General features: G+C 36.7%; 6 protein-coding genes across 8 annotated transcripts in view; 4 read left to right on the forward strand and 2 right to left on the reverse strand.

Moving 5' to 3' along the window:
* The first annotated feature begins 7,906 nt into the window (after nt 1–7,906).
* On the forward strand, nt 7,907–8,907 carry eIF3k (eukaryotic translation initiation factor 3 subunit k). The gene is made up of 3 exons (XM_067767542.1): nt 7,907–8,089; nt 8,166–8,605; nt 8,675–8,907. Exons 1-3 carry the CDS (start codon nt 8,019–8,021, stop codon nt 8,827–8,829), a joined length of 666 nt encoding a protein of 221 aa, XP_067623643.1. The 5' UTR covers nt 7,907–8,018; the 3' UTR covers nt 8,830–8,907.
* Nucleotides 8,908–9,376: 469 nt separating this feature from the next.
* On the reverse strand, nt 9,377–11,191 carry Tbp (TATA binding protein). Its single transcript, XM_067767541.1, has 4 exons — nt 10,729–11,191; nt 10,441–10,580; nt 10,123–10,366; nt 9,377–10,061 (listed from the first exon to the last, which is right to left on the reverse strand). The coding sequence occupies exons 1-4, from the start codon at nt 11,056–11,058 to the stop codon at nt 9,783–9,785; spliced, it is 993 nt and encodes a 330-aa protein (XP_067623642.1). The 5' UTR covers nt 11,059–11,191; the 3' UTR covers nt 9,377–9,782.
* A 2,189-nt stretch (nt 11,192–13,380) lies between these two features.
* On the forward strand, nt 13,381–14,614 carry PrBP (Prenyl-binding protein). Its single transcript, XM_067769957.1, has one exon. The coding sequence runs from the start codon at nt 13,506–13,508 to the stop codon at nt 13,965–13,967; it is 462 nt and encodes a 153-aa protein (XP_067626058.1). The 5' UTR covers nt 13,381–13,505; the 3' UTR covers nt 13,968–14,614.
* A 3,186-nt stretch (nt 14,615–17,800) lies between these two features.
* Trs23 (trafficking protein particle complex subunit 4-like protein Trs23) lies at nt 17,801–18,664 on the forward strand. The gene is made up of 2 exons (XM_067767544.1): nt 17,801–18,044; nt 18,115–18,664. The coding sequence occupies exons 1-2, from the start codon at nt 17,870–17,872 to the stop codon at nt 18,597–18,599; spliced, it is 660 nt and encodes a 219-aa protein (XP_067623645.1). The 5' UTR covers nt 17,801–17,869; the 3' UTR covers nt 18,600–18,664.
* Nucleotides 18,665–18,704: 40 nt separating this feature from the next.
* Klp68D (kinesin-like protein 68D) lies at nt 18,705–22,305 on the reverse strand. Of its 3 annotated transcripts, none has more exons than XR_010949832.1 (3): nt 22,193–22,305; nt 19,482–22,007; nt 18,705–19,414 (listed from the first exon to the last, which is right to left on the reverse strand). XR_010949832.1 is itself a non-coding variant. In XM_067767543.1 (2 exons), exon 2 carries the CDS (start codon nt 21,875–21,877, stop codon nt 19,532–19,534), a length of 2,346 nt encoding a protein of 781 aa, XP_067623644.1. In that variant the 5' UTR covers nt 21,878–22,007; nt 22,137–22,255; the 3' UTR covers nt 18,705–19,531. The 3 variants fall into 3 exon arrangements, 1 of the variants encoding a protein (XP_067623644.1); XR_010949833.1 differs by having other exon boundaries at nt 18,705–19,161; nt 19,234–22,007; XM_067767543.1 differs by having other exon boundaries at nt 18,705–22,007; nt 22,137–22,255.
* Nucleotides 22,306–23,336: 1,031 nt separating this feature from the next.
* Nucleotides 23,337–23,925, forward strand: part of LOC137240796 (uncharacterized) — a 29,218-nt gene continuing 28,629 nt past the window's right edge. The window contains exon 1 of the mRNA XM_067767552.1: nt 23,337–23,442. The gene's annotated coding sequence lies outside the window, so the exon portion shown is untranslated. The remainder of the gene's footprint in view (nt 23,443–23,925) is intronic.

A 23,925-nucleotide genomic window follows, 5' to 3' on the forward strand; every position in this document is an offset into this window, starting at 1 on the left:
CTGTGTTAATTTTATTTTCAGCTCTTAGTCCAAAAATCATTTAATTTATGTGGCAAACTTTTTTTTTTGATGTAATCCATCAATATTGATTCATGAATGAGACGTCATTAATTCAAATTAATCAAATGTATTAGTGGTTTTTTTATAGGGGGCCCGTTAATTGTTTAGTCCCGGGCCCGGATTTTATCTCAACGGTCCTGTCTGTGTGCAAAGCATTTTGACTGTTCAAACACTTGTGCCTACTGGCCGCTAGATGCCAGTACCGGTTTCTTATGCATACACCGATATTTAATTGTGTAGAGCAAGGATTTGTATTCCATAGCACAATTTTGCTCACATTGCTCTGCCTTTTAAATTTTTGGAGTCCCCTGGCGTAGAGAAAGCTCTACCTTATCCGAGTTGACTCTGATATCAATCAGATTGTCCAGAAATTATAACCTTACTGTCATTAGAATGTACTGCTCAGCTTGTTGGTGCTTATGGATATCTTTCAACTTCTTTCCCACCAAAGTCGGACTTGTGCTTGCTAATGAAAAACTCGTCAGCAGCAATTTCGTACCTATATCCTTATCATTTCCTACATATGCATGTTTCAATTTATCCTCAATAGGGATAATGTGCCACCTTTTTAAAAAATTTGCAAAAAAAATATCAAATTTATATTAAAATTTCCATATTATCAAAATAAAGCTTAGTACTTAAATAGAAGAAAATCCTTACCTGTGGTTATTTTTCCATGCTAATACATTAGAAAAACCTTTTACACAAAATACACATAACACACTCACAAATGCGCACAAGCTCTCTGTCATATTAACGCGAATCACTAAGCGCTTCTAGCGCTCTTGTGCAGCCGCTCCAAAGTAAACACTTCTTTTACCACACAATGCTAAATAATCTTACCTGTAGTGAAATCAAATAGTTGTTAACAACCACATAGCTGGGTTGAAAGATCACTTACACCGTTTAAACGTGGTTGGCCATCTAAAAATGTGTTCTATTTTTTTTTTTTGCCTTCTGTCACCACTCTTGCTTCCTATTCTGAACTTGGTCTTTCCAATGAAGTGGAGCCTCCCACTTCCGCTGCTTTCAGAGGCGGATTTCAATAAGAATAGCTTATGGCCAGGGCATCTTCATCCATGACCTCGCTAAAGCAGCCGGTCTCCCTAGATTCGCTGAACTATGTCAGTTCTGAGTAAATTAATCTTTCTGAGCGGATGCAATGAAAACACGTAAGAACTGAACTTCCCTCACCGCGGTCCAACGCAAAGAGGCGCTGCTAATAGTTTCGGTTTACCCGGTCTCTGCTGAAGCTATCTTGGTCGTTGTGGGAGCCATACCGATATATCTTCTCCCTGAGGAAATAAAAGGAAACGGGTAGTGCTGCTGTTACCATTCAGTCACGAGAAGAATTGATTTGACGCTGGCAATAAAAGTGTCATCAATAAGATGACCTGCTGAAGCGACAGATGGGATACGCCTCGACTATTAGCGTGAGAGTAGCCGTGGTGCTCATGGAACACGCACCCGTACCCAAAATAATTCCAAACTCGGTCCCAGGTACGAGGATTGCACGGGTCGTGGGAGCTTAGGTTTTAGTGGGTAGCCCTTCATGGAAGAAGAAATCCCCACACTCGGAGAATCTCACAGTGAGGCTTTCATATCTCGGTCAACATAAAGCATTTTCTCCTTCCACGAAACACAAACAAAAAAATTTTTTTTTTTAATTTTTCTGTCCGTACTATTCATACCGCTGCATCATCTAACGAAAATAAAATTAAATTAAATTATATTCAAATAAATTAAATTAAACTAAATAAATAAATATAAGCACAAAACTAACAGGACGGAAATCGAAGCAGCCCATCCAAAATCGAAACCGAAACTGTATCCACACCCGATATCGGAGCGCAAGTCGAATTGAAGCCAAAATAAGACAATTAAAATCGATTAGGTTCCATGTAAGCATTAATGAGAGCCGGGAACTATGCTTTATATAATACTGATTTAACGCTCAATCTGACATTATTCCGCTATCACAGACAGAACCCCTCTCCTCAGTAAAATTCGGAATACAGGGTGGTTTTAAAATAAATCTAAGATATAGTTAGATCGTAAGTAAGTAAGTTAGATCGTTTTCGAACCTGCAGCTGAGATAAGGTGACCTTCTACTTAGCCGACGATGTAGTACATAATAAGGCAGTTTTAGTTCTAAATATACTGTGGCGAACTTTAGCATCACGAAGCTGTTAGTAAATAAAGGCACAACAACAAAAACATTAAGCAAGCTGCCACTCTTGTGTACATGAACACATCAATTTAATCATTATTTACACACATACATGGCAAGCGACGAGAAGTATATGCACACACATAACCAGCAGCTCGAAGTGAAGAGATATCTCACACACACACACATGTAGTCATCAGCCGAAGTTCTTACTCACACATACACACGCATATATGCGGACGAGGCAGCAGAGAGTATAAAAGCAGCGCAAGCTGGGGAATGGCTAATCAGTTTGATTTAAAACACGCTATTGTGAAGTGAAGTATAATTGTTCTACTCTCAAAGTAGTCTAATAAAGCCCATTTGCAATACTGAATATTGGAGTTATTTATTCGACAGTTCAGCGATGCGAACGTTAGCAGAAGGTGCATAATAACCAGGATTTCCCTAAATTCGTTACAATACTTTTCCAAAAACATTGCTGTGAGTGTTTTCGGTGGTGAATTTCCTTGGAGGCATGCTGAAACGTGTAGACGAGTAGATCAATCAAACAAACTCTATACAGACTCAAGATAGGAGCATCCCACAAAACTTTGAATTTGTGGATGTTACTAGTCTCGTTTCCTTTGGACTACTTCGATTTCGCTTAGAAGGCTTTAGTAATAAACTGAAATTTGGTTGAGTATTATCCACCTCTTCACTAATCGCATGTCCTACTGGGATGTAAGCATACATATATGCTCGTCTAAGAGGACTATACAAAGCAGGACACTTTGTCATATAACAACCAATCAAGTTAGACAATAACTGTATCTTTATTTTTATACACATATGCATATACTTATATATAAATATGACTGTATCATATGTAGAAGGGATACTTTGGTCATCTAGCGCATGAGATATTCCATGATTTCCTAGTACCAAGATTTCCGAATGCTGCCATACTTTTCGTTCAACGACACCCAAACTTCACTTCAACGTTGTAATACTTTCCGCTTTTCTATGAAGTAGTCGCTGGTTTTTTTTTGCGAGATGTGCATAAAATGTCTTCTATACATTTTCGTGAGGTATTTGTGTTTATTTTTATACTCACAAAGTATATTAACTTTGATTGGATAACGGTTGGTTGTACAGGTATAAAGGAATCGAGATAGATATAGACTTCCATATATCAAAATCATCAGTATCGAAAAAAAATTTGATTGAGCCATGTCCGTCCGTCCATCCGTCTGCCCTTCTGTCCGTCTGCCCGTTAACACGATAAATTGAGTAAATATTGAGATATCTTCACCAAATTTGGTACACGAGCTTATCTGGACGCAGAATAGATAGGTATTGAAAATGAGCGAAATCGGATGATAACCACATCCACTTTTTATATATATAACATTTTGGAAAACACAAAAACCTGATTATTTAGTAAATAATACACCTAGAATATTAAAATTCGACGTGTAGACTGATATTGAGACTCTTGATAAAAATAAAAAAATAAAATTTTAAATGGGCGTGGTACCGCCCACTTGTGATAAAATCAAATTTTACAAATATTATTAAACATAATTCAAAAATCGTTAAACCTATCGTAAAAAAAATTCGGCAGAGGTTGCCTTTAATATAAGGAATGCGTTGAACAAAAATTAACGAAATCGGTTAAGGACCACGCCCACTTTTATATAAAAGATTTTTAAAAGGGTCGTGGACGAAAATAATACGCTATATCTTAGCGAAAAGGAGCTTTGTATCAATAGAATTTTACTTTCTAAATTGAATTATAACATAAATTGGAAAACCCTCCTTTCATGACTTAGCAATTTTCTATGTTTCGGGAGCCATAACTCGAAGAAAAATTAACGAATCGTAATAAAATTGGGTACACAAATTTTCCCTATAGAACAAAATATTTCTAGTAATAAAATAATTTAAAAAATTTTTTTAAGTTAAACCGTTTTATTGAAAATAATACTTACATGAAATAATAATAATACTAAAAGCTTGAAAATAATTAGGTAGGTCCTAGGTAGTAGTCATCACACTCCTCATCAATCTAGGACGTTGATCAGACAATTAAATAAAAGCGTTGGGTGCGTGATTGACGAGGTTTGTGATTACCTAGGACCTACCTAATTATTTTCTAGCTTTTAGTATTATTATTACTTCATGTAAGTATTGTTTTCAATAAAACCGTTTAACTTAAAAATTTTTTTTAAATTATTTTATTCTGAAGTTTTTAGTCTTTATTTAATTGCCAATTATTTCTCATTATATTTAGTTCATTTAGTGACTCATTATTACAAGGACTCTTTCCTGACAATTTGTTACAATCTAAGTCTTCAACACATAATCCTTCCAAAGACTTTGTTCGACTCTGCGCCACGTATGCTTGTCCCTCCTCCAACTCCAAAATATTTTGATGTCACTTCTACCGGACTGTATGTAATATTTCTTCCAAATACGGACCAAATCGGATCACAAATACGATTTTTGTGAATATCTCGATCCTTGCGCCACCTAGCGATGATTTTTTTTTTTGTTTTATTGCATTGTCATCGGGTTCTGAACTATATTCAAAGTTTCAAGCTTGTAGCTTATCGGGAAGTTACTTAAATTTTAATTACAAAATTCGTTCAAAGCGGCCGGCCGTGCAGCCTGTAAAGTCAACCTAAATAAAGCCGTTTATAAAATGGACGGGGTCGGTTAAAGACCACGGTAACTTAGATGTAAAACAAGTTTAAAAGGGTCGTAGACTAGAATAATAAGCTATAACTTAGCAAAAAATAGTTTTAAATCAATGATATTTCACTTATCAAGTTTTATTGTAAGAGGAAATGGGGAGACATTTTTTTTAACGGGCGGTGCCACGTCTGAAATGAAATGTACAATTGAAGGTCACGCTGAGTATATAATGTTCGGTTACACCCGAACTTAGACACCTTTACTTGTTCCGACTGTATTTAATTAATTAATTAATTCTCTTTCCAAAAATCATAGTTGCACAAGGTGCCTACACCGCATGGATAAATGGGAGACAATTCAAAAAACTCCCTCATAGAAAACATTCGGCATCAATTTTTTGATTTCCAGCGATATACTCGCCACTCGAAGCAAACTGGCTCTTATTATAATTTATCCTCTTTGATATAAGTATCTACGAGGACGCAGATGGGTCCCGACAGTCAGGGCTAACAAACTGGCTCGGGATTGTTTGCCCTTTCATCTGACATAATACACGTGACTAGGCCGTATATATGTGCATGTGATTGCTTATATCTGAACTGAAATAATGAAACTGCTGAAGGATAATATTCAATTTGTCCTGCGTGAATTTTTACGCGATTTATTTTGTATTATTTGTATTTTTTGTTTCTTTTTTGCATTATCATCCTTTGGCAATGGCCAAGGAAGGCTTACACAAATAAGGCAAAGTCTAACGTTCAAAAGTATCCGGTTTAATATTGCCCTAGGCCAATGTATTCAGATACAATTTCGTATAATTGGCATAAGCTTTATTTTGTAAATCCATATAGCAAATAAATTGCTTCCGTTTCTTGGAAAGGTAATATTCCTTAAGTACTTACTTGATAGATTGATTGTTGTGAGGTAATGCACTGCAACCTATAGGTCCATTACGCTCTCATTCTCTTCATATCACCTCATTCAAGCCAAGCTGCCTGAGGAAATCGAAGATGGGGCTGGGCTTTAGAGAGTGTGTATGCTTCTTTTCCAGTTTTAGCGAGCCAAGGATACTTAGTCTTCTACTAGCGACGGCATCACATGCAAGGAAGTTGTGTTCCACCGTCTCATACTCGTTTTCGCAGAACCGACAGAGATTTTTAGACCATATACCTATTTTGTGCATGTAACTATTTTGTCTGCAGTGACCTGTGAGCATGCCTGTCAAAATTTTAAGGCTAATTTTTTGGCGGTAAGTCATAGATTTATATCCTATCAGTGCCTTTGCCGGTCGGAGTCCTGGAATTTCACGTTAGTGCCGTTCCTTGAGGCAGGATGGAGGCCTGAATTATTCCCTTATAGGGAAGGCCTCTTCGTCATGATGGGCTCAGGCTCTATAGGTCGTGTGGAAGCCGCCTTTCTGGCCAAGCCATGCTCACTTGAAATTTGGCACCGTGAAAATGAACCCATATACACGTCAGACACTTTATTGTAATTGTATTGTCAGAATTCTCTAGTGCACGTGACTAACAAGCTCGTGCCTTGGCTATTTTACGCACGATATCACACGGTTACAATCCGAAGGTAAAAGCTCCTTTCTTTGATGGTTCTGTTAATTTGGAGGTCTTTAAGCTATAGTTTGAGGAGACCGAAGCTGTTAGTAACAGGAACGTAGGCGAAAAAGTCGAATCCCCGAAGAAGAACGGAAAAACTATGAAACATTGATGCCCGCTTTAGGGAGACATTGTAGCGAGCATAGGAAGCAGATATACCAAATAGAGTTATAGAACCGCTACCAAAAACATAATAAGACTTTTGCAAAAATTTCCAAGAGAAATGGAAAGGTAAGCCTATCTAATAAAGCGGATGCACCTGTGGAATACATCCCTAGTCCTAGCATGTGAAGTCCCAACTGGTAGTGTCACGGCACTACAAAATTATCTGGTGACAGGATTGTCGATGAAATCGTAATGGGAGTGCTTAACAGATCAAAGCAGCAATGCTGGAACATGCCAAAGCGGGAAGTTGTGAGCCAAACCATAGAGGAAATGAGTGATAACAGCGTAATCAGACCATCGGCTAATGCATGGAGCTCATCGGAAGTACTCGTAAAAAATAAGTTTTTGTGTGGACTATCGAAAGTTGAGCGACGTAACGAAAAAGAACGAATTGACCACACTCTCTACTCACTATTTGGTACGAAATGGTTTTCCACATGCCTTACGGAGGTTTCCAAGAACTCGAGGAAGTTCTCGAGAGAATAGTTGTTGCTATGAGAAATAAAGTTCCGAAAAGTGTTCACTGCTTAAAAACGAAGTAAGTTTTTAGGTCATAAAGCAACCACGGAGGACATCTGCACCGCCAACGAAGCCAATAACGTTCATGAGCTTCCTAGGAAAAATAAACCTTGAAAGAGCTTTTGTGCTCGGTCCCCTCGGCATATTCTACTCCATGATCTGAATTTATTCTGGATACATATGCGACTGGATATGCACTGTTAACACAACAACAACAGTGGATACGCTAAATAAGCCGTTTTACGCCGGTTGTCAATTAGAAGGAGAATACAGTAGCCTACTACAGCCGACCAACTGAATAACCTGAAATCCAAACATCTAGAAAATTTACCAACCAGTGGGAAAAATAATTTCACTTGCAAAATGTGCCAACACTCGCCAAAGCAAATGTCAAATTCTTCTTCTTATGATTTGCTTGGAACAAAATTGGGGAGTTGGCTACTTTTTAATATCAGATGGCGCCAGTGTCACTCATTCTACCATTCTACATAAAAATACGTGCAATCTACTCATAATGCATAAGCATGTGTTAAACTCATCTATATGAAAAACTGCTTATGTGGCGGATCTATAAAGCAGTTCAAAAATCCTAAACTGTGCGTTCAGTAAGTGATCAGTTAATTGCTGATAAACAGTTGTGTGTACTGAAAGCGCCTTAATGCACTGCATTACTCTCAGGCGACTGTATTGCCTACATTTCAACTTACAGCGGTTTATGACTCTCTTGTTCTTTTCTCCAACGTCAGCTTGTGAATTGTTTTGCAAATACAGAATTTCTTAGTTTTTGCAATTAAATAATCTAAAAATTAAACAAAATGTCACATATGGTAAAAATGGAGAATGGGCAAAGCCAAACCATACAAGAAATGTTGGGCTGCATTGAACGGTAAGAAAGCGAAATGTTTACACTTGTGCGGGCGTACATAACCTATAAACGTTTTCTAATGGTATTCCAAAAACAGGTACAATCCCGACCATTTAAAGACTTTGGAAGCATACGTGGAGGATCAAGCCAAAAGTAACACCTACGACTTGGAAGCAAATTTGGCTGTGCTAAAACTGTATCAATTCAATCCACATATGCTCAACTTTGATATTACCTACACAATATTGCTGAAATGTTTAACAAATTTGCCGCATACAGATTTTGTTATGGCCAAGTGTTTATTGCTGCCACAACAAATGAAAGATGAGAATGTTCAAACTATTATTGATTTGGCTGATATTTTAGAGCGCACGGATTTCACATTATTTTGGGCACGTGCTGAAGTGAATCGTAGCATGTTTCGCCATATTTCAGGCTTTCATGATTCCATACGCAAGTTTGTGTGTCATGTTGTGGGTATTACTTTCCAAACAATTAGAAAAGATTTGTTGAAAGATCTTTTGGGTGGTATTGAAGGTATGCAGTTGTAACTAAACCTATTGTTTGTACATTTATTAATAATAATCTTCGATTTGATATTTTCAGATTCAACGCTTGAACAGTGGATGAGAAAATATGGCTGGAAACATCAGGGCAAACTCGTTATTATTGCTGTACAAGATGAGAAGATTAAAACAAAAAATATTACTGAGAAAATTGAGTTCGACAACTTGGGTGGTTTGATGGCACAATGCTTGTAATTTAACTTAAGAAGTTTATTTTCCTTGCATCTACTGATAAAACTTTACAAATAAAAAGTTGAAGAAATTTTTTTTAAACATTTCTGTATGTTAAATTATTGATATACAATTGAACTATAAGTATTGTATTCCGCTTGTAAAGGGATTTTGCATACAAAAAAGGAGGCTCTTTCGATTCGAAAGCTGTGAAAATACATAAATTTATATATTTGCTTTTTTACATCCGAAAAAAAATTTCTTTTGTAACGACTTTCATAATAAGGCCAAGTTGTCGCTCTGCTCACAGTTTTTTATATTGCAATTTCCTCAGGTTTCGGAGTGAATCTCCGCATTCATTACAAGCTCGTAATTCTTCCATATAGGACTAAGCTAAACTATTCTGCTATCAATAATTTTTAATCTTCATAAAATACACGGATGAAGCCAGATAGAATTCAGCGCCTAGCTCGTGTCCTTAAGCAGAGTCCCTAATACCATACGTCGTGTAACGCAAGGTCAATAAATGATGATGGTAATTTTTGAAAATACACAAAAACTACCATATATATTAAATTACTCCAATTATTAAGAATTTATGATAAATCAAGCATATTGATTCGCATAATTTATAATTCCTAAATACAATTTATTAGATGTCGTACAAAACTATTATACAAAACATATGTGTATACACCTTAGGCATAAAGCGTACATCTATTGAATTTAACAACTTATATTTAAAAGTAAACTAACAGTTAAACACATACTCCTTCACACACATAGAAACACCTTTAGATTCTCTGAAATAGCTACCAAATTGCGCAAAAAGCAGTAAGCTGTGGATATGTAGAAAACAATTTCTTGCGGGATGTATTATACTAAAGAACATTCAATTTCAGTGTGCATTTTTAAAGTTTTTAATAAAAATAACACTACAGCAAGTAAAGCTTGTCACGATATGAATCATAGTGACGTTAAGATTGCTTCTTAAACTTTTTAAGTATAGGAAATATTTTATCAAAAGCTTCATATATTTCCTGACGCACCTTTGCACCTGTCAGCACCACTTTACCAGACACGAAAATAAGCAGGACAATACGTGGACGCACCATACGATAAATAAGACCAGGAAAAAGTTCTGGTTCATAAGAACTGAAATTACAATGTGTAAGTACTAGGCCTTCGAGACGAATGGGAAATTTTACATCGCAAGAGCCAACCATATTTTGTATTTTAAAATCACGAAATTTTGCCTGGAAACAAATTTGGAAAGTTGTCCATTTTATTTTATACGGTTTGCAACCAAATACCTACCTGAAATCCTAACTTTTGTATAATGCGCGCATATTTACGCGCTGCCAATCGCGAGTCATCCTCACTTTTTGCACCAGTACAAACCATTTTACCAGAAGAGAATATCAATGCTGTTGTTCGAGGCTCACGAATTCTCATAATCACAGCAGCAAAACGTTTAGGATTATATTCAGCATTACGTGCGTGTAGTGCTATTTTCTTTAAATCTAATTTACAGCATAAATTAACTGTTGATACAATATTCCTAAAAAGTTAAGTTGTTTAATTATTTATCCACACAATTTTAAAATTCAAATTAAAATATTGCAGAAAACTTACTGTAATTGTGGCACTATACCGGGATCCGCTGAGCCTGGTGTCATTGGCGTCATTGGTGTGGCAGGACCCATTGTTTGATGTATATTACTTAGGTTATCTGTACGTTCGCTCATTGGCACCATTGGCGACATAAGACTTTGCTGTAAAAAAAAAAAATTGTGAAGGAACTATTCGAGCTTTGCTTCGGTGGTCGACGAAGAGGCAGCGAAAGACTATTGCTTCCCAATATGTTTTTATGTGTTTAAGCAGTCGCTGTGACCTATATTTTGTAATTAAGTCTAAACTTACAGGTGTTTGGGGTTGCATTTGATTTTGTGGCGCCACGCCATTTGTCATTGCTGATGCGTTGGAACTTTGGTATGATTGATGCATTTGTTTGTGCGCCATTGGCAATGACGGATTATGCGTATTTCCACTCATATTAATATTATTCCCCGCTGTTGCTGGTGATGTACCACTATTTAGTAATGATGGCATTCCCATGTGGTTAAGATCATGCGTATCTGCTGCGGGGTGATAAACCGGATTCGGGACTATCTGTTGATCAGCGTCCATCTGGTGCAAAGGTGTTGCACCAATACTGGGAATCGAGAATCCAGGACTCAGCATTTGATCCATTGTTTTGTTTTTGATACTGTGTATTGTTAGGCTCTTTACTTTTGCTTATATTAATTATTTTTAAAAAATTAGCGCTAATTATCTTTGCACAAAAACATATATTCCGCTATAACTGAATAATGCAGTTGCTGTGAATGTCTTTCTAATGCTATGGGCAGGGTGACTCGAATAACGCTTTTAGCGAAAAAAATATTTTTTTGAAACGTTGCAAACATGTTTTCGTCAGTTGAACGAAAGCAAATTGTGTTTCCTGAACGGTAGTTGAGCAAAATGCCAAATTGAATAATTACTTTTTAATAAAAAATACCCATAAATTTTTTTTCTATACTTTACTATAATAAATAAATTATTTTTCACCCTTTAATAAATTTAAAAAAGTAATCACTCATATTTAAGTTAAGGGCCCGGCGCGGGTGAAATAAGAGTTGATCTTAGTTTTGGCCCCGACCACTAAAAACTTGTTAAAAGCCTATTTCGAGGGCAGGGTCTTGATGCGATAAGGTGAGTTTCGAAATGCCGAACTGATGTAGTCGATTTATAGACGTTCAACTCTAAGCGTCGTTATTGAGTCTATCCCCAGATACAAAGGAATCAAACGTAATTGACCTATGAGCAAAGTAAGTTTTTTACACTAATAGGGGCCGTTTTTACCATCTTGAGCCAGTCACTTATCTGTAAGTTAGCGCTATAAGTTATTTCCCACTGGAACCCACAATCGGTCAAATAGCCTAACAACAAAATATCGAAATTTTCGTTTTCTTTATGCTCTAAAAGTGTAAACAAAAGTCAGCTGTTTGGCTGGTTTTCATAATAGATTTTTCTTATTTCTTCTACAAAATATTCACAATTATCGATTTAACCAGAGGTTGGTCTCCTTGTGCTGGAGAAAACAAAAATATCGGATAAAGCTATCTGGTAGATTACTTTCCTCCATTTAAAATCTTACTTAACTAAAGATGGTGACAACTCTAACACGAAAAGCATAAGAAAAAATGCTAACTGAAGCAAAGAGGATAAATCTAATAAAAGCCACCAGTCTGCTACGACTGGCGAGTAACTCGCTGGAAATTAAAAAAATAATGCCTAATGTTTTCTATGAGGGATATTTTCAATTGTTTCGCATTTATCCATGTCGTGTAGGCACCTTATGCAAATGTGATTTTCGGAAAGAGAATTAATTAATTAATTAAATACAGCCGGAAAAATAAACACAAATACCCCAGGAAAATGTATTAAGACATTTATGCACATCTCGCCCAAAAAAAAAAAAACTGCTATTATCCTAACCAAAAACATTATGCAAAGTAACGAGTGACGTCTCTTATTATATTTATCCTCTTTGACTGAATCATCAAATGCCATTCAAGGGCCAATTAATGGTGACTTATAACCATAAAACCATAATCAGATAAAACAGCTCATCGAACCTACCTTATGGAAATCAATGTAATCGATTAATGGTGCCATACCATACCGCTAACGCCATAACCATACCATAGCCAATCAATTGGTTTTTGGTTTCTCGCCATATCCATAACCTAAAAATATTTGAGTTGGTGGATTTAATAACTTTTTGTAGATTTTATTCATTGTTTTGGATACTTTATGACAAAGAAACTTATTTTTTTATGTTTGTGATTTTTTGTTTTTTTTATTTTTATGAAATTTTCAGGATTTTTAGGTTACGGCACTATTAATCATTCACATTGGAGATGGTTATGCATATGGGTATGGTTACGACTTTGGCGTTAGGGTTAAGGAAGTTTAAGTGTTAGGAAAAATTTGCTGTTGTGTTAGCTTTCGTATATTCGCAGTAGATTTTTCCGATTTGTTCTACAAAGTATTCACAATCATTGATGGTAGTCACCCTGTGTTTGTTAAAAAGGAAATTTCATGTGAAGCTATCTGAAGAAATGCTATCCCTTTTGATGCGTTCTGCTGTACATAAGCAGGCCTTATAATTTCAAAACACGATCGACATCCTGTATCTGATTCCATTGTGACTGGCATAAGTATATTGTAAACACGTTCTTGCAAAAGAAGAAGCTAGTTACAAAAAATCGCAGACATAGTGTATAAGTACAAGTGTGTTGACTTATCTGTCAAGCGATCTGACAGGCACTCGCTGGATTCGGAATGACAGCGAATTCAAAATGGATACCATTACCGAATGCTCCGAATGATTGAAAAATTGAAAAAGTCGATACGATTGGTAGTCAAAAATGTTGTCGTTGAGACCAAAAATGCGACTCTAGACCTGAGATTTCCATCAGGTGAGCGAGGCTGTTTGTAGTTTTGACGTTTATCGCTTAGTGAACACACTTGGTATAGGTACACTATGATCGCAGATGTCAATCGAATTTTTACATTGGCTGTGAGTGAAATACCAAAAAAAGTCTAATTAATAAAACCATTTGTAAAGTGATCTGCTAAAAACTACATACAAAATGGGTTCCGAAGATAAAGAGACTAGTGTTGGAGAAAGAATACAGAAGGGCTTTCAAATTAACTATATGATCTTGCGTGACGCCGATTCGGGCAAGGTAATTTGGCAAGAAAACAAGGATTTCTCCTCCGCAGATGTAGAGCATGAAGCGCGTGTGCCAATACAAATATTGGATTTGCGTGCGGTGTCCCGTGAAATTAACTTTAGTACCATTGAACCGATGGAAAACTTCCGATTAGATCAAAAGGTACTATTCAAAGGACGCATTATGGAGGAATGGTTTTTCGAAATGGGTTGGGTTGGTGCGAACACCACAAATACATGGCAATCAACTATTGAAGCAGCACCGGAATCACAAATGATGCCAGCTAAGGTGTTAAATGGAAATGTGACAATTCAAACGAGTTTCTATGACAACGATACACTTATTACCAAATCGGTTGTACGCCTCTATTATATTTAAAACAATGAGTAATTAACCACTAGACAATGTTTCATATAAATCACAGATGCGCCCACACCCACATCTTGTATGCAAACAAGCTGTCACGTTGTCGTGCAACTAGATTTCCAAATTCATTAACAAATAACTTTTGGTGACGCATTTAAGAAATTTTCGGGGCCAAGGCTGTTCAACTTAACTAATTATTGATTAATTTAATAATTGGCGATTATTTGGGGCCTCAAACCATTAAGTTGTTCATGAGCGTTTGACTGTTGCATTTGTTATTGACAATTAAGTTGTAGATATAAATGACCTATTAAAACATTTCAATACTAATTTTTAAAGTACAGAATAATTTAAGTTAAGAAATGTATTTCTTTACAGCGCATACAAAATTTTATATGTATTAGAAGTTGACGGCATTTTATTTATAAAATATTAAATGTTTTGATTATGTCAGACTAAAACAAAATCGCTCTAAGTATGTATACGTAAGTTGATCTAAACAATCACCCACAAATACTTAGTAAATATATATACGTATTTATATTTAGATATTAATATAAATTTAGGCTACAACAAGTTTTTAGTATATAATGCTGTCGAAAATTTATTTAAATCAATAACAAGTATTTATTTTAATTGTAACTAATAAAAAGTAAAAATGTATAACTTTTATTTTCAATACAAATGTATAGTCTAGAGCAAACTTGTTACTTATCCCACACGAAATAGAAAGGCATACAATAGCTGCAAAACTCAATCACGCTATCATGATCGACGCACCTATTGAAAATACCCGCACGATTCAAAGCACATAGTTTCATGCATTATAACTAAACCCAAAGGTATTGTATGAGTTACTCAAACTTTGTGACTCCCAAGGTAATGGTATATGGGGTCCGGAAAGACACGGCATCACATCTGCCCTAGAACGACAGTTTACTAGCATTCATTGAAGGTTGGGAAAGTTTGGTTCACATAACATAACAACATTAACAAACTAAAATATTTTATTTGCTTGGATGAAAAAAAACAACCACGATAAAGACACTCTCCCAAAGCTTTAGTGTTATCGGTTTTTATGGTTCCTTTGCCGGATATAGATCCGGTACGTTTCGGTTAAAAGCACCATTAGGGTATAAGACCGGACATCTCGGGATCTGTTTAATGCGACCACACTGACTTTTAGACATCCCGCCCCCTACCCACTAGTTCCATGAGGAACTTCTAAAAAATGGTTAGCTAAGGCTGAAAATTTGGCTGGCAACCTCTTAAAGAGTTGCGCTACACAACCCCTTAGATCATTTGGGTATTTTAGTCGCCTTTTACGACAGGCATACCTTCCTCGGAATATTTAGCACTGGCCTAATTTTTCTTGCAGGGTGGCATATGAGCCGCTCACAATATTTATTAAGGGCCAGTTAAACTTCCTTAAGGGTCGTAACCATATCCATAACCATCTCCAATGTGGTCGATTAATGACCCTTTACCTAAAATCGTGAAAATTTCATAAAAAGGAAGAAAACGCAAAAAATTGCGAACATATTCCACGAAAAATAAGTCTCTCAGTCATAACGTATCCAAAACAATGGATAAAATCTACAAAAAGTTACTAAATTCACCAACTCAAATATTTTTTGGTAATGGATATGGCGAATAACCAAAAACCAATTGGTTGGCTATGATATGGTTATGGCACCATTAATCGATTATATTTCCGTAAGGTTGGTTCGATCAGCTGTTTTATCTGGTTATGGATAAGTCACCATTAATTGGCCCTTTTACTTATTGCCTGTAGGAAATAGCCAGCAATATTTTTTTTCGGTTTTGGGAACTGAATCTTCCAATTCCATTTGGTGGCAATAGGACTTAAGCGGGAGTCATTGGTGCCGTATGTCGTATCGCTGTAGTCGTATCCCTAACGTAATCATCTGTTTATCGTTACGACGGTTAACCAAAAACCAATTGGTTGGCTACGATACGGTTACGACCTTAGCGGCAACAATAATCGATTGCATTGATTCCCATAAGGTTGGTCGAATCAGCTGTTATAAGGTTACCGATACGGTTACCGATAAAGCACCAATGTCTGCAGCTTAAGATTGCCTCTAGTTATAGCGCCAGCTTAACAAACGTATAAGGGTAATATGCTTGCAACCTTTAGAGGTGCCTAAGGAGCTAACACATACAAAAACCGGTGGCACAATATTTTTCCTTTTTATTATGGTCAAGGGATGCTTGCAAATCCGTTAAAATACCAGCGAAAGTTGCAAGCAATATTTGCGAAGAAACTTCCAAGTTACCCATTGACTATCAAAACAGAACCATGGGGTTACCTATTTTAATTTCTTTCGACTTTACGTCAAATTACTGATCATACATTTTTACGCTTCATAAGCTTAATGCTTTTATTAAGCTTTTTCGCAGTTCTTCGACTTTTCAAAGTTTTGCTTATGAAACATTTTCTAATATTATGGTGAAGTGTCTTACATATCTTTCAAAGTACCGCTAATCAATAGTCAAGTTAGAACTTATCTTAAGGATAACAGTCTTTCATATACAACATTTTCACGAACGCAGAAAAGGAGAGCTTCGATAGCTAATAGATATGTAAGTGACCACGAGCATAAGTGGTGGTGTGTACTATATGCTCCAAATGAAAGCAATTCAGTACCCGTTTTACGTTTTATGATCAGTTACTGAAAATCATTTTTACTCAAATGATAACTATGCAACTGTCAAACTATTTTTTAAAAAATATAACGTCTTATGGATCATGTAAGTACTGTTTGTGGTTATTCTATGCGAAGGCATGACACTCTTAATACATGTCCAAAAATATCGACCGGTGTATTTAAAAGACGGGTTTTGGATCCAGGATCGCGAATCCGAAAACGGAAGACAAAAATTTAGAGTATATCAAATGATATTAACGAAAAACCGAAAAATTACCACGGAGTGCTCCGAAACTGGTAGTGGGATCCACAGTTTGTTTACGCAGAACAACTGCATTAGCGGTCTTCGGCCGGGCTTACAAAAATTGCCCTGGGTGGGTCCAAAACACTTGTTCTCACAACTTTTTTGTGGATGCAACAAAATCATAAAATTACAACACCTACATGAAAATTTCTTATTTCTTTTCCAATATCTCTTGACAGACAAAAAATTGTTCACCTCCGTTTCTAAATTTGCAATCCTGTATCCAAATCGCGCCTTTTGATAACCCTCTTCATATTTTATCTCTGTCCAGAGATATTTGCAGTTGAAGTTGGCGATTTTCATGTGGTTGTTGTAATGTTGGTGTACCCACAAAAAAACATAACATGGTGAACAAGTGTTTTGCGCGGATATAGTTTTGGTATCGAAACCGGTGTTAGACCCACCCAGGGTAATTTTTTATAAACGCGGCCGAAGGCCGCTAACGCAGAAAGGTGTTCTGCACAAAAATACTAAGGATACCACCCCCGGTTTCGTAAGGACCAGCGGGTAATTTTTCAGGTTTTCGTTAATATCTTTTGAACGAGTTAAAACTTTTATTTTCCGCCTTCGGATTATTAATGGTGATGTCAAGAGCCGTCGTTTGACACCTCTCTCAATAGATTTGGTGGCATATTAGCAGTCGACCCTTCAACTAGACTTTACCGAATAACCCTATTTTCGCTAGTTCACATATGTGCTTAATTCGATCGACAATTCCAGAGCTATAATGATTTGAAAAAGAAGTTTCTATCACGGATTGTAAAACGTAATTTGGGCCCAGTTCGACACATCAATCAGCTGCTGAAAAAGACAAACGTCAACTGTGAGCCTTTTCCAATAGGGGCAAGTTAAATGAATGTAATCGTGAATTGATCGGTGCATAAGAAGAAGCACTACATTTATAAAATTTTGTAAATAAAAACCAAATACGATAAACAATGATAATTTATGGCGTTTATATAGTAAGCAAATCTGGTGGACTCATCTATAATCTGGATAGTAATGTGCCACGCATTGAACAAGAACGTTCATTCACTTATCCATTAGATTTGATGTTGGAATATGATGCAAAGAAAGTGTCTGTGGTGTTTAACAAAAAGGAAGGTATTAATGGTGGGTACAACTTGCAATGCATTATATTTAACACTCATTTAATTTAAAAACGCAATGCTTCACACCTTAGTGGGACATGTTTTAATGGCAGTCAATGGTATGCCCGTAAATGGCAGCATACTGGAAGATGGACGTGATGTTAAAGCGGTACTAGAGAATGCGGACAACTATCCACTCAATCTAAAATTCTGCAGACCAAAATTAACAACAAATGAAAAAATTGTACAAGCGAGCACATTCTATCCACTATATGCTTTTGCTAGTCAACTTAGTCCTGAGCCAAAAAGTTCTGGCATTGAAGTGTTGGAAGCGGATACATTTACGTTACATTGCTTTCAAACGCTAACTGGTGTTAAATTTATTATTATATCTGAGACTGGCCTAAGTGGTATCGATATGTTACTGCGTAAAATATATGAACTATATTCAGATTATGTGTTGAAAAATCCATTCTATGCACTGGAAATGCCTATACGTTGTGAATTGTTTGAGATCAAATTAAAAGCATTACTGGAAATGGTGGAAAAAACGGGTATTAATAATTTAGATAAGTAAAGCTATTGTTATACTCCATATTAGTTTTAATTATGAAATAAAAAAAAATTTACTTGAAAAAGTTGTAGTCAATGTGTCTTAAAAAAAGTCAAACACATTTTCAACTAGGGTGCGTGGTTTATTTTAATTTTATTTTGATTTAAAGCTTGCTGGATTATAAAATGTATGTAGGTATACAATGCTTTTTAGTTTCTTATATTTAGGATTGCACATTAAAAATTTAAAATCTGATAACAAATAGAACAAAGGAATATAAATGCAAAATTTATGTACGTAAAAAATATATAAATAAGTATTAATTATAAACATATCAACATTTTTCAAAACTCGCTTAACTCTCGACAAGCAAATGAATACAAAACGGCTGCTTTCATTCAAGGCCTATGTGATTTTTCGGTATATTTCAAGCAATAGCCTTGAGATTTCGCCAAGCTTAAGCTAATAAAGTTCGCTGAACCCGCTGCTCTTACAACTGCCGCCTTATTGCCAAAAAATTTCCATAGGCCTTTCAGGTTTTAACAAACTTTCATGTAAATTTTTCTTATGTACTTCTTCTATGAGGCTGTGTCCAAAATATACGGAATTTAATTTTTCAAAAGTTATTCTCCAGGCAGATCGGTTATATATATATTACGTTTCGTGTGAAAGTGGATATCACAATGAAGTCTGAGAACAGATTACAAAACCACAAGCAGATGCGCCGATAAGAGATCGATTTGAAGTAATAACAAAATAACGTGCAAATATCCATGTCGACTGCGCTTTTCCCTTTAAGGTATTCATCGCACACGTCATGGCGTGCTCTTTGGTAGGATCTCGTAACATAAAAATAAAACCAAGTAAACTTAATCCTATAAAAATTATACTATTCAAAATGCATACCATGTACTGTGCAGTATAGTTTCTGAAGATGTGCCCTGTATTACATCAGATTACTTATTTACTAATCCTCGTGCTTTTGGATAGGCAGAAGCCGGTTTTTTAGGCACCACACGTCCAGTAGGTGGACGTCTATTCGAATCCATTGCTGATCCCGGTGATGGCACACCACGATTGGACTTAATATTACGTACGCCCGTTATACCAGGAACTGTTGACACGCCAATACCGTTTGGTGTTGTAGGACTATTATTAGTAGTTGCTGTTGCAGTCAAACCCGCTGTAGCATTTGCACTAGCATTTATAATATTTTCAAGACGGCTACGTATGGATGAGGTATGCGAATCAACAATATCAATATCATCACCTGTTTTCATAGCTTGCGCTAAAACTGCTTGTAGTGAAGCAGATACTTTAGGTGAACGATACTCTTGTGTAGTGCGACATGGCATTTCTAGTTCATACGAGACAATATTCTCGTTTTTAAAACGTAAAGAGGATGTAGTATTAGTTTTAGCTTCCAAAAGGGCATACTCAGAGATGGGACGTCGACGTTGAGGATGTGATACCGGACGTTTGGATGAAAAGCTAGCATCAGCCATTAATGGGGTAGTTGAAAATTTCCACTCCTCTTGCTCTTCATCATATTTTGCTTGTGTGTAGAGACGCTGCTTTACTTCGACAGGCACAAAATTATCTATAATCAAAAGTTGCCGTTTTAGCTCTTTGACAAGTTCATTTTGAGCCATTTCTAATTCACGCAAGTCTTGATTATGCTCGTATTTGCAATCGTTCAGTTCTTGTTGCAGTGCTAAGTATTTAGCATAGCATTTCGACAATTTCCTCTTCTTTAATTCTACTTCCTGCTCCAATGATGTGACAGTCTCGCGTATTTCAAGTGTGGTTTCCTCTTGTAACTCTAATTGCTGTTGTATTTCTATTTCACGCTTTTTACGTTCTGCAATCTCTACAAGCTTCTTTTCTAACTCAAGCTGACGTTCGCTATATGTGTCTAGTAGATTTTTACCGCCCTGTACTAGCTGCGATTCGAGTTCTGATAATTTAGCAGCAAGTTTAGCGGTCTCAATACGTTCACGCTCAAACTCCTCTTGCGACTTTGCCACCTCTGTTTCGTTTTCTTTATCCGATTCAGGCTCCTCCTCACTCGTCCCCACTTCCAGTTGTGGCTGTACAACTTCATTGCTGATCACTTTTTCTTTCTTTGGTTTACGCGGACGTTTCTTTACTACTTTCTCTGTACGCTTATGTTGTTGCCATGTTATAAGTTGCTTCAACCTTTCAATTTCTTCTTGATACTCCTTAAGCTTAGCATCCTGTGGATCTTCATTTTTCACAGGTTTATTTTGTATTGTTTTAGCGCGTGAAGCGTAACGCAAAGTTGTCAATGTTTCATTATAATTATAATAGGATGGACCTATGTTGGCTATCATGATAGTTTTTGAATTTCCCCCCAGCGAATCTTGCAATAGACGTGTTAGCTTTGAATCACGATAGGGCACATGTGGTGAATTTTCAGCCAACGCAGAGATAACGTTACCTAATGAGGATAATGCTAGATTAATTTTGCTTGCCTCTTTTAAACGTTCTGCTGAAGCTCCTGTCTTCGACTGACGCTCACTACCCGCCAAATCGATTAAATTCAGTTTACCTACTTTTATGGTATTCGTCTCAATGTCGCACATTTCAATGCGTATCATAAATATAGCATGCGACCGCGAACTGTGCTCGTTCATATTAGTGAAGCCGACAGTACGATTTTTATTGCCAATATGCATAACATTCAACATATCATCCACACTTTTACAATGAACTGCATGTAAATTGGGTACATAAACTCCTGAGCCACGTTCGCGCACTTCCAAATGTTTGGAATTCGGTTTGAGTAAGTCACGCAACTCCTCCATGTAAATTTCCAAATAACTAACATCCACAAGAAATTGAAAGTTTTCCGTACGATTGATGTGCAACCATATTTGTTCAAATGTTCTTGGTATTATACCCATAAGCTCTGTGTGACCACGCACACCTTCCATTGTATGTGTTTTACCTGTACCAGTTTGCCCGTATGCGAATATGCAGCCATTAAATCCTTCAAGCACTGAACTTACTAATGGGAACACTACTTCATTGTAAATATTAATTTGTGATGCACTTGCATTGTATGCGGCATCATATGTAAACATTTTTGTCTGTTCTTTATTTGCATCTGTTAGGTTTGTAATCTCGACGACGCCACGATTTGGATAAACAGCGACGACTGCTTCTGATCCTTCATTGCGTTCATGATTGCTCATGGGACGACAACGTACTACCACTTGTACGCACTCATTGGGTGTTTGGCTTCCAGCCGTACCCGGACGTCGTGATCGTGCACTCATTTTGTTGTGCTCTACAACTTCAAAAGACTTGGTAGAATCAACTAATGTATAATATATTCGATTTTCTCTAGTGGAGTCAGGTGTTCGACCTTCTCTGGTGGAGTGAAAAGTTTGTTGTATTGAACTTTACCTAGGAAACGAAAAGTAGAAAGAAACGAAAAAAAATCAATATCACTCGTATCATCGTAAGCAGGCTTAAAAATATTTGCACAGTAAACTATTAAGTATTGTCTATGCACAAATATTTCCTAATACTTGCCGTGTTATCAAAGTATATCTCAATTTAAAAATATAAATAAAAGCATTTATTTTTACCAATTTTTTCGCTGCTATTTATTTTTTCTTCTCAAATTATTCGCTAGTTGCAAATAAATTGACTGTCAACCAAAAAAAATTGATGAAAGCTAACACAGGGCAAAGTATGTGCGTAAAAACTCAATCATATCGGCATTGGACAATTTTTTAATCAACTTTAAAAGAGTTGAATATTAGCTGTGTTTTTTACATCTTTAGACGTTTACGCTTAGACTTTATATGGACTACTAAGCGTCAAACTTTAAATACACCTCTGACAAGGTATAATCTAACAGCTGTCGCCGTGTTCGTCCTGTTGTTGTTGTTGTTGTTATAGCGATAAGGTTGCTCCCCGAAGGTTTTAGGGAGTGTTATCGATGTAATGGGCCTTTGCCGGATACAGATCCGGTACCACAGCACCATTAAGATGCTAGCCCGACCATCTCGGGAACGATTTATGTGGCCACATTAAACCTTCAGGCCATTCCCTCCCTCCCCACCCCCAAGTTCCATGAGGAGCTTGGGGTCGCCAGTGCCTCGTCTGTTAGTGAAAACGGATTTGCCGCGGATAGGTGAGGTTGACAATTGGGTTTGGAGAAGCTATATAATGCGCTGGAAACCTGAAGGGTTGCGCTACACAGCCCCTTGAATCTGGTATTTTAGTCGCCTCTTACGACAGGCATACCTACCGCGGGAATATTCTGACCCCCTAACACACTGGGGTCCGTGTTCGTCCTGATGTCACGTTGTTTAAATTTTTCCCAAATTATTAAATAAATTATTTTTTTATTTTCAAAAAGGAAACAACGCCTAATAATATTAGGAAATAGAGTCCGCGGACATAGGCTACCGGGAATAAGGCTACCGGGCTCTGTTTCCATTTTTCGGACGAGGCTGCAAATGAGCACATGCCTTTCTAATACCTATATGACACTACTTTATTTTCATGCATTTTTTTTTTTAATTTTTTTTCGCCCTCCTCCTAATGCGACTTCAGTATTAACGTAAGTGTGTAAACTATATTCCAAAAAACTAACGAAATACAAGAAATATACAATTTAGTTCATTAAAAGCAAACGAACCAGCTTGTATTTCGTTAGGTTTTTTGACATCCCGCTTTTATTTTTTTATTTTTTTCTGACAAATGTAAATTTTGTTTTTAGTTTGAAAATCTTGTGCACAAATATACAAATAAAATCAACATTTCTGTGAAATATGTGAACTAGGAGGGCGCAATATAATGTTCCTGTGTTATTTGCATTGTTTCTAAGGTAAAAAAATGTTTGAAAATTAAAATTCTAAAGGTAAAGGCGGCCACCGTGGTGTGATGGTAGCGTGCTCCGCCGTCCACACCGTATGCTCTGGGTTCACACCCCGGGCAAAGCAACATCAAATATTTAGAAATTAGGTTTTCCAATTAGAAGAATTTTTTTCTAAGCGGGGTCGCCCCTCGGCAGTGTTTGGCAAGCGCTCCGGGTGTATTTCTGCCATGAAAAGCTCTCAGTGAAAACTCATCTGCCTTGCAGATGCCGTTCGGAGTCGGCATAAAACATGTAGGTCCCGTCCGGCCAATTTGTAGGGAAAATCAAGAGGAGCACGACGCAACTTGGAAGAGAAGCTCGGCCTTAGATCTCTTCGGAGGTTATCGCGCTTACATTTACCTTTTTTTAAGGTAAACAATAACGTGCTAAAATAATTAATTTTGGGGGAATATTCGTCTCGCTTTCTCTTGTGCAATATTGCTCCTGTAATTT

This window comes from Eurosta solidaginis, chromosome 2 (assembly GCF_040869045.1).
Source record: "Eurosta solidaginis isolate ZX-2024a chromosome 2, ASM4086904v1, whole genome shotgun sequence".
Classification (NCBI taxonomy): Eukaryota; Metazoa; Arthropoda; class Insecta; order Diptera; family Tephritidae; genus Eurosta; species Eurosta solidaginis.

What these genes read in the sequence shown, in the direction of transcription:
- eIF3k (XM_067767542.1), top strand. Translation starts at nt 8,019, where the DNA reads ATGTCACATATGGTAAAAATGGAGAATGGGCAAAGCCAAACCATACAA. An exon ending in ATGTTGGGCTGCATTGAACG is followed by an intron (nt 8,090 to 8,165) that starts GTAAGAAAGCGA and finishes TTCCAAAAACAG; the next exon opens with GTACAATCCCGACCATTTAA. An exon ending in TCTTTTGGGTGGTATTGAAG is followed by an intron (nt 8,606 to 8,674) that starts GTATGCAGTTGT and finishes TGATATTTTCAG; the next exon opens with ATTCAACGCTTGAACAGTGG.
- Tbp (XM_067767541.1), bottom strand. Translation starts at nt 11,058, where the DNA reads ATGGATCAAATGCTGAGTCCTGGATTCTCGATTCCCAGTATTGGTGCA. An exon ending in AAATGCAACCCCAAACACCT is followed by an intron (nt 10,581 to 10,728) that starts GTAAGTTTAGAC and finishes TTTTTTTTACAG; the next exon opens with CAAAGTCTTATGTCGCCAAT. An exon ending in TACAAAAGTTAGGATTTCAG is followed by an intron (nt 10,062 to 10,122) that starts GTAGGTATTTGG and finishes ATTTGTTTCCAG; the next exon opens with GCAAAATTTCGTGATTTTAA.
- PrBP (XM_067769957.1), top strand. Translation starts at nt 13,506, where the DNA reads ATGGGTTCCGAAGATAAAGAGACTAGTGTTGGAGAAAGAATACAGAAG.
- Trs23 (XM_067767544.1), top strand. Translation starts at nt 17,870, where the DNA reads ATGATAATTTATGGCGTTTATATAGTAAGCAAATCTGGTGGACTCATC. An exon ending in CAAAAAGGAAGGTATTAATG is followed by an intron (nt 18,045 to 18,114) that starts GTGGGTACAACT and finishes TTCACACCTTAG; the next exon opens with TGGGACATGTTTTAATGGCA.
- Klp68D (XM_067767543.1), bottom strand. Translation starts at nt 21,877, where the DNA reads ATGAGTGCACGATCACGACGTCCGGGTACGGCTGGAAGCCAAACACCC.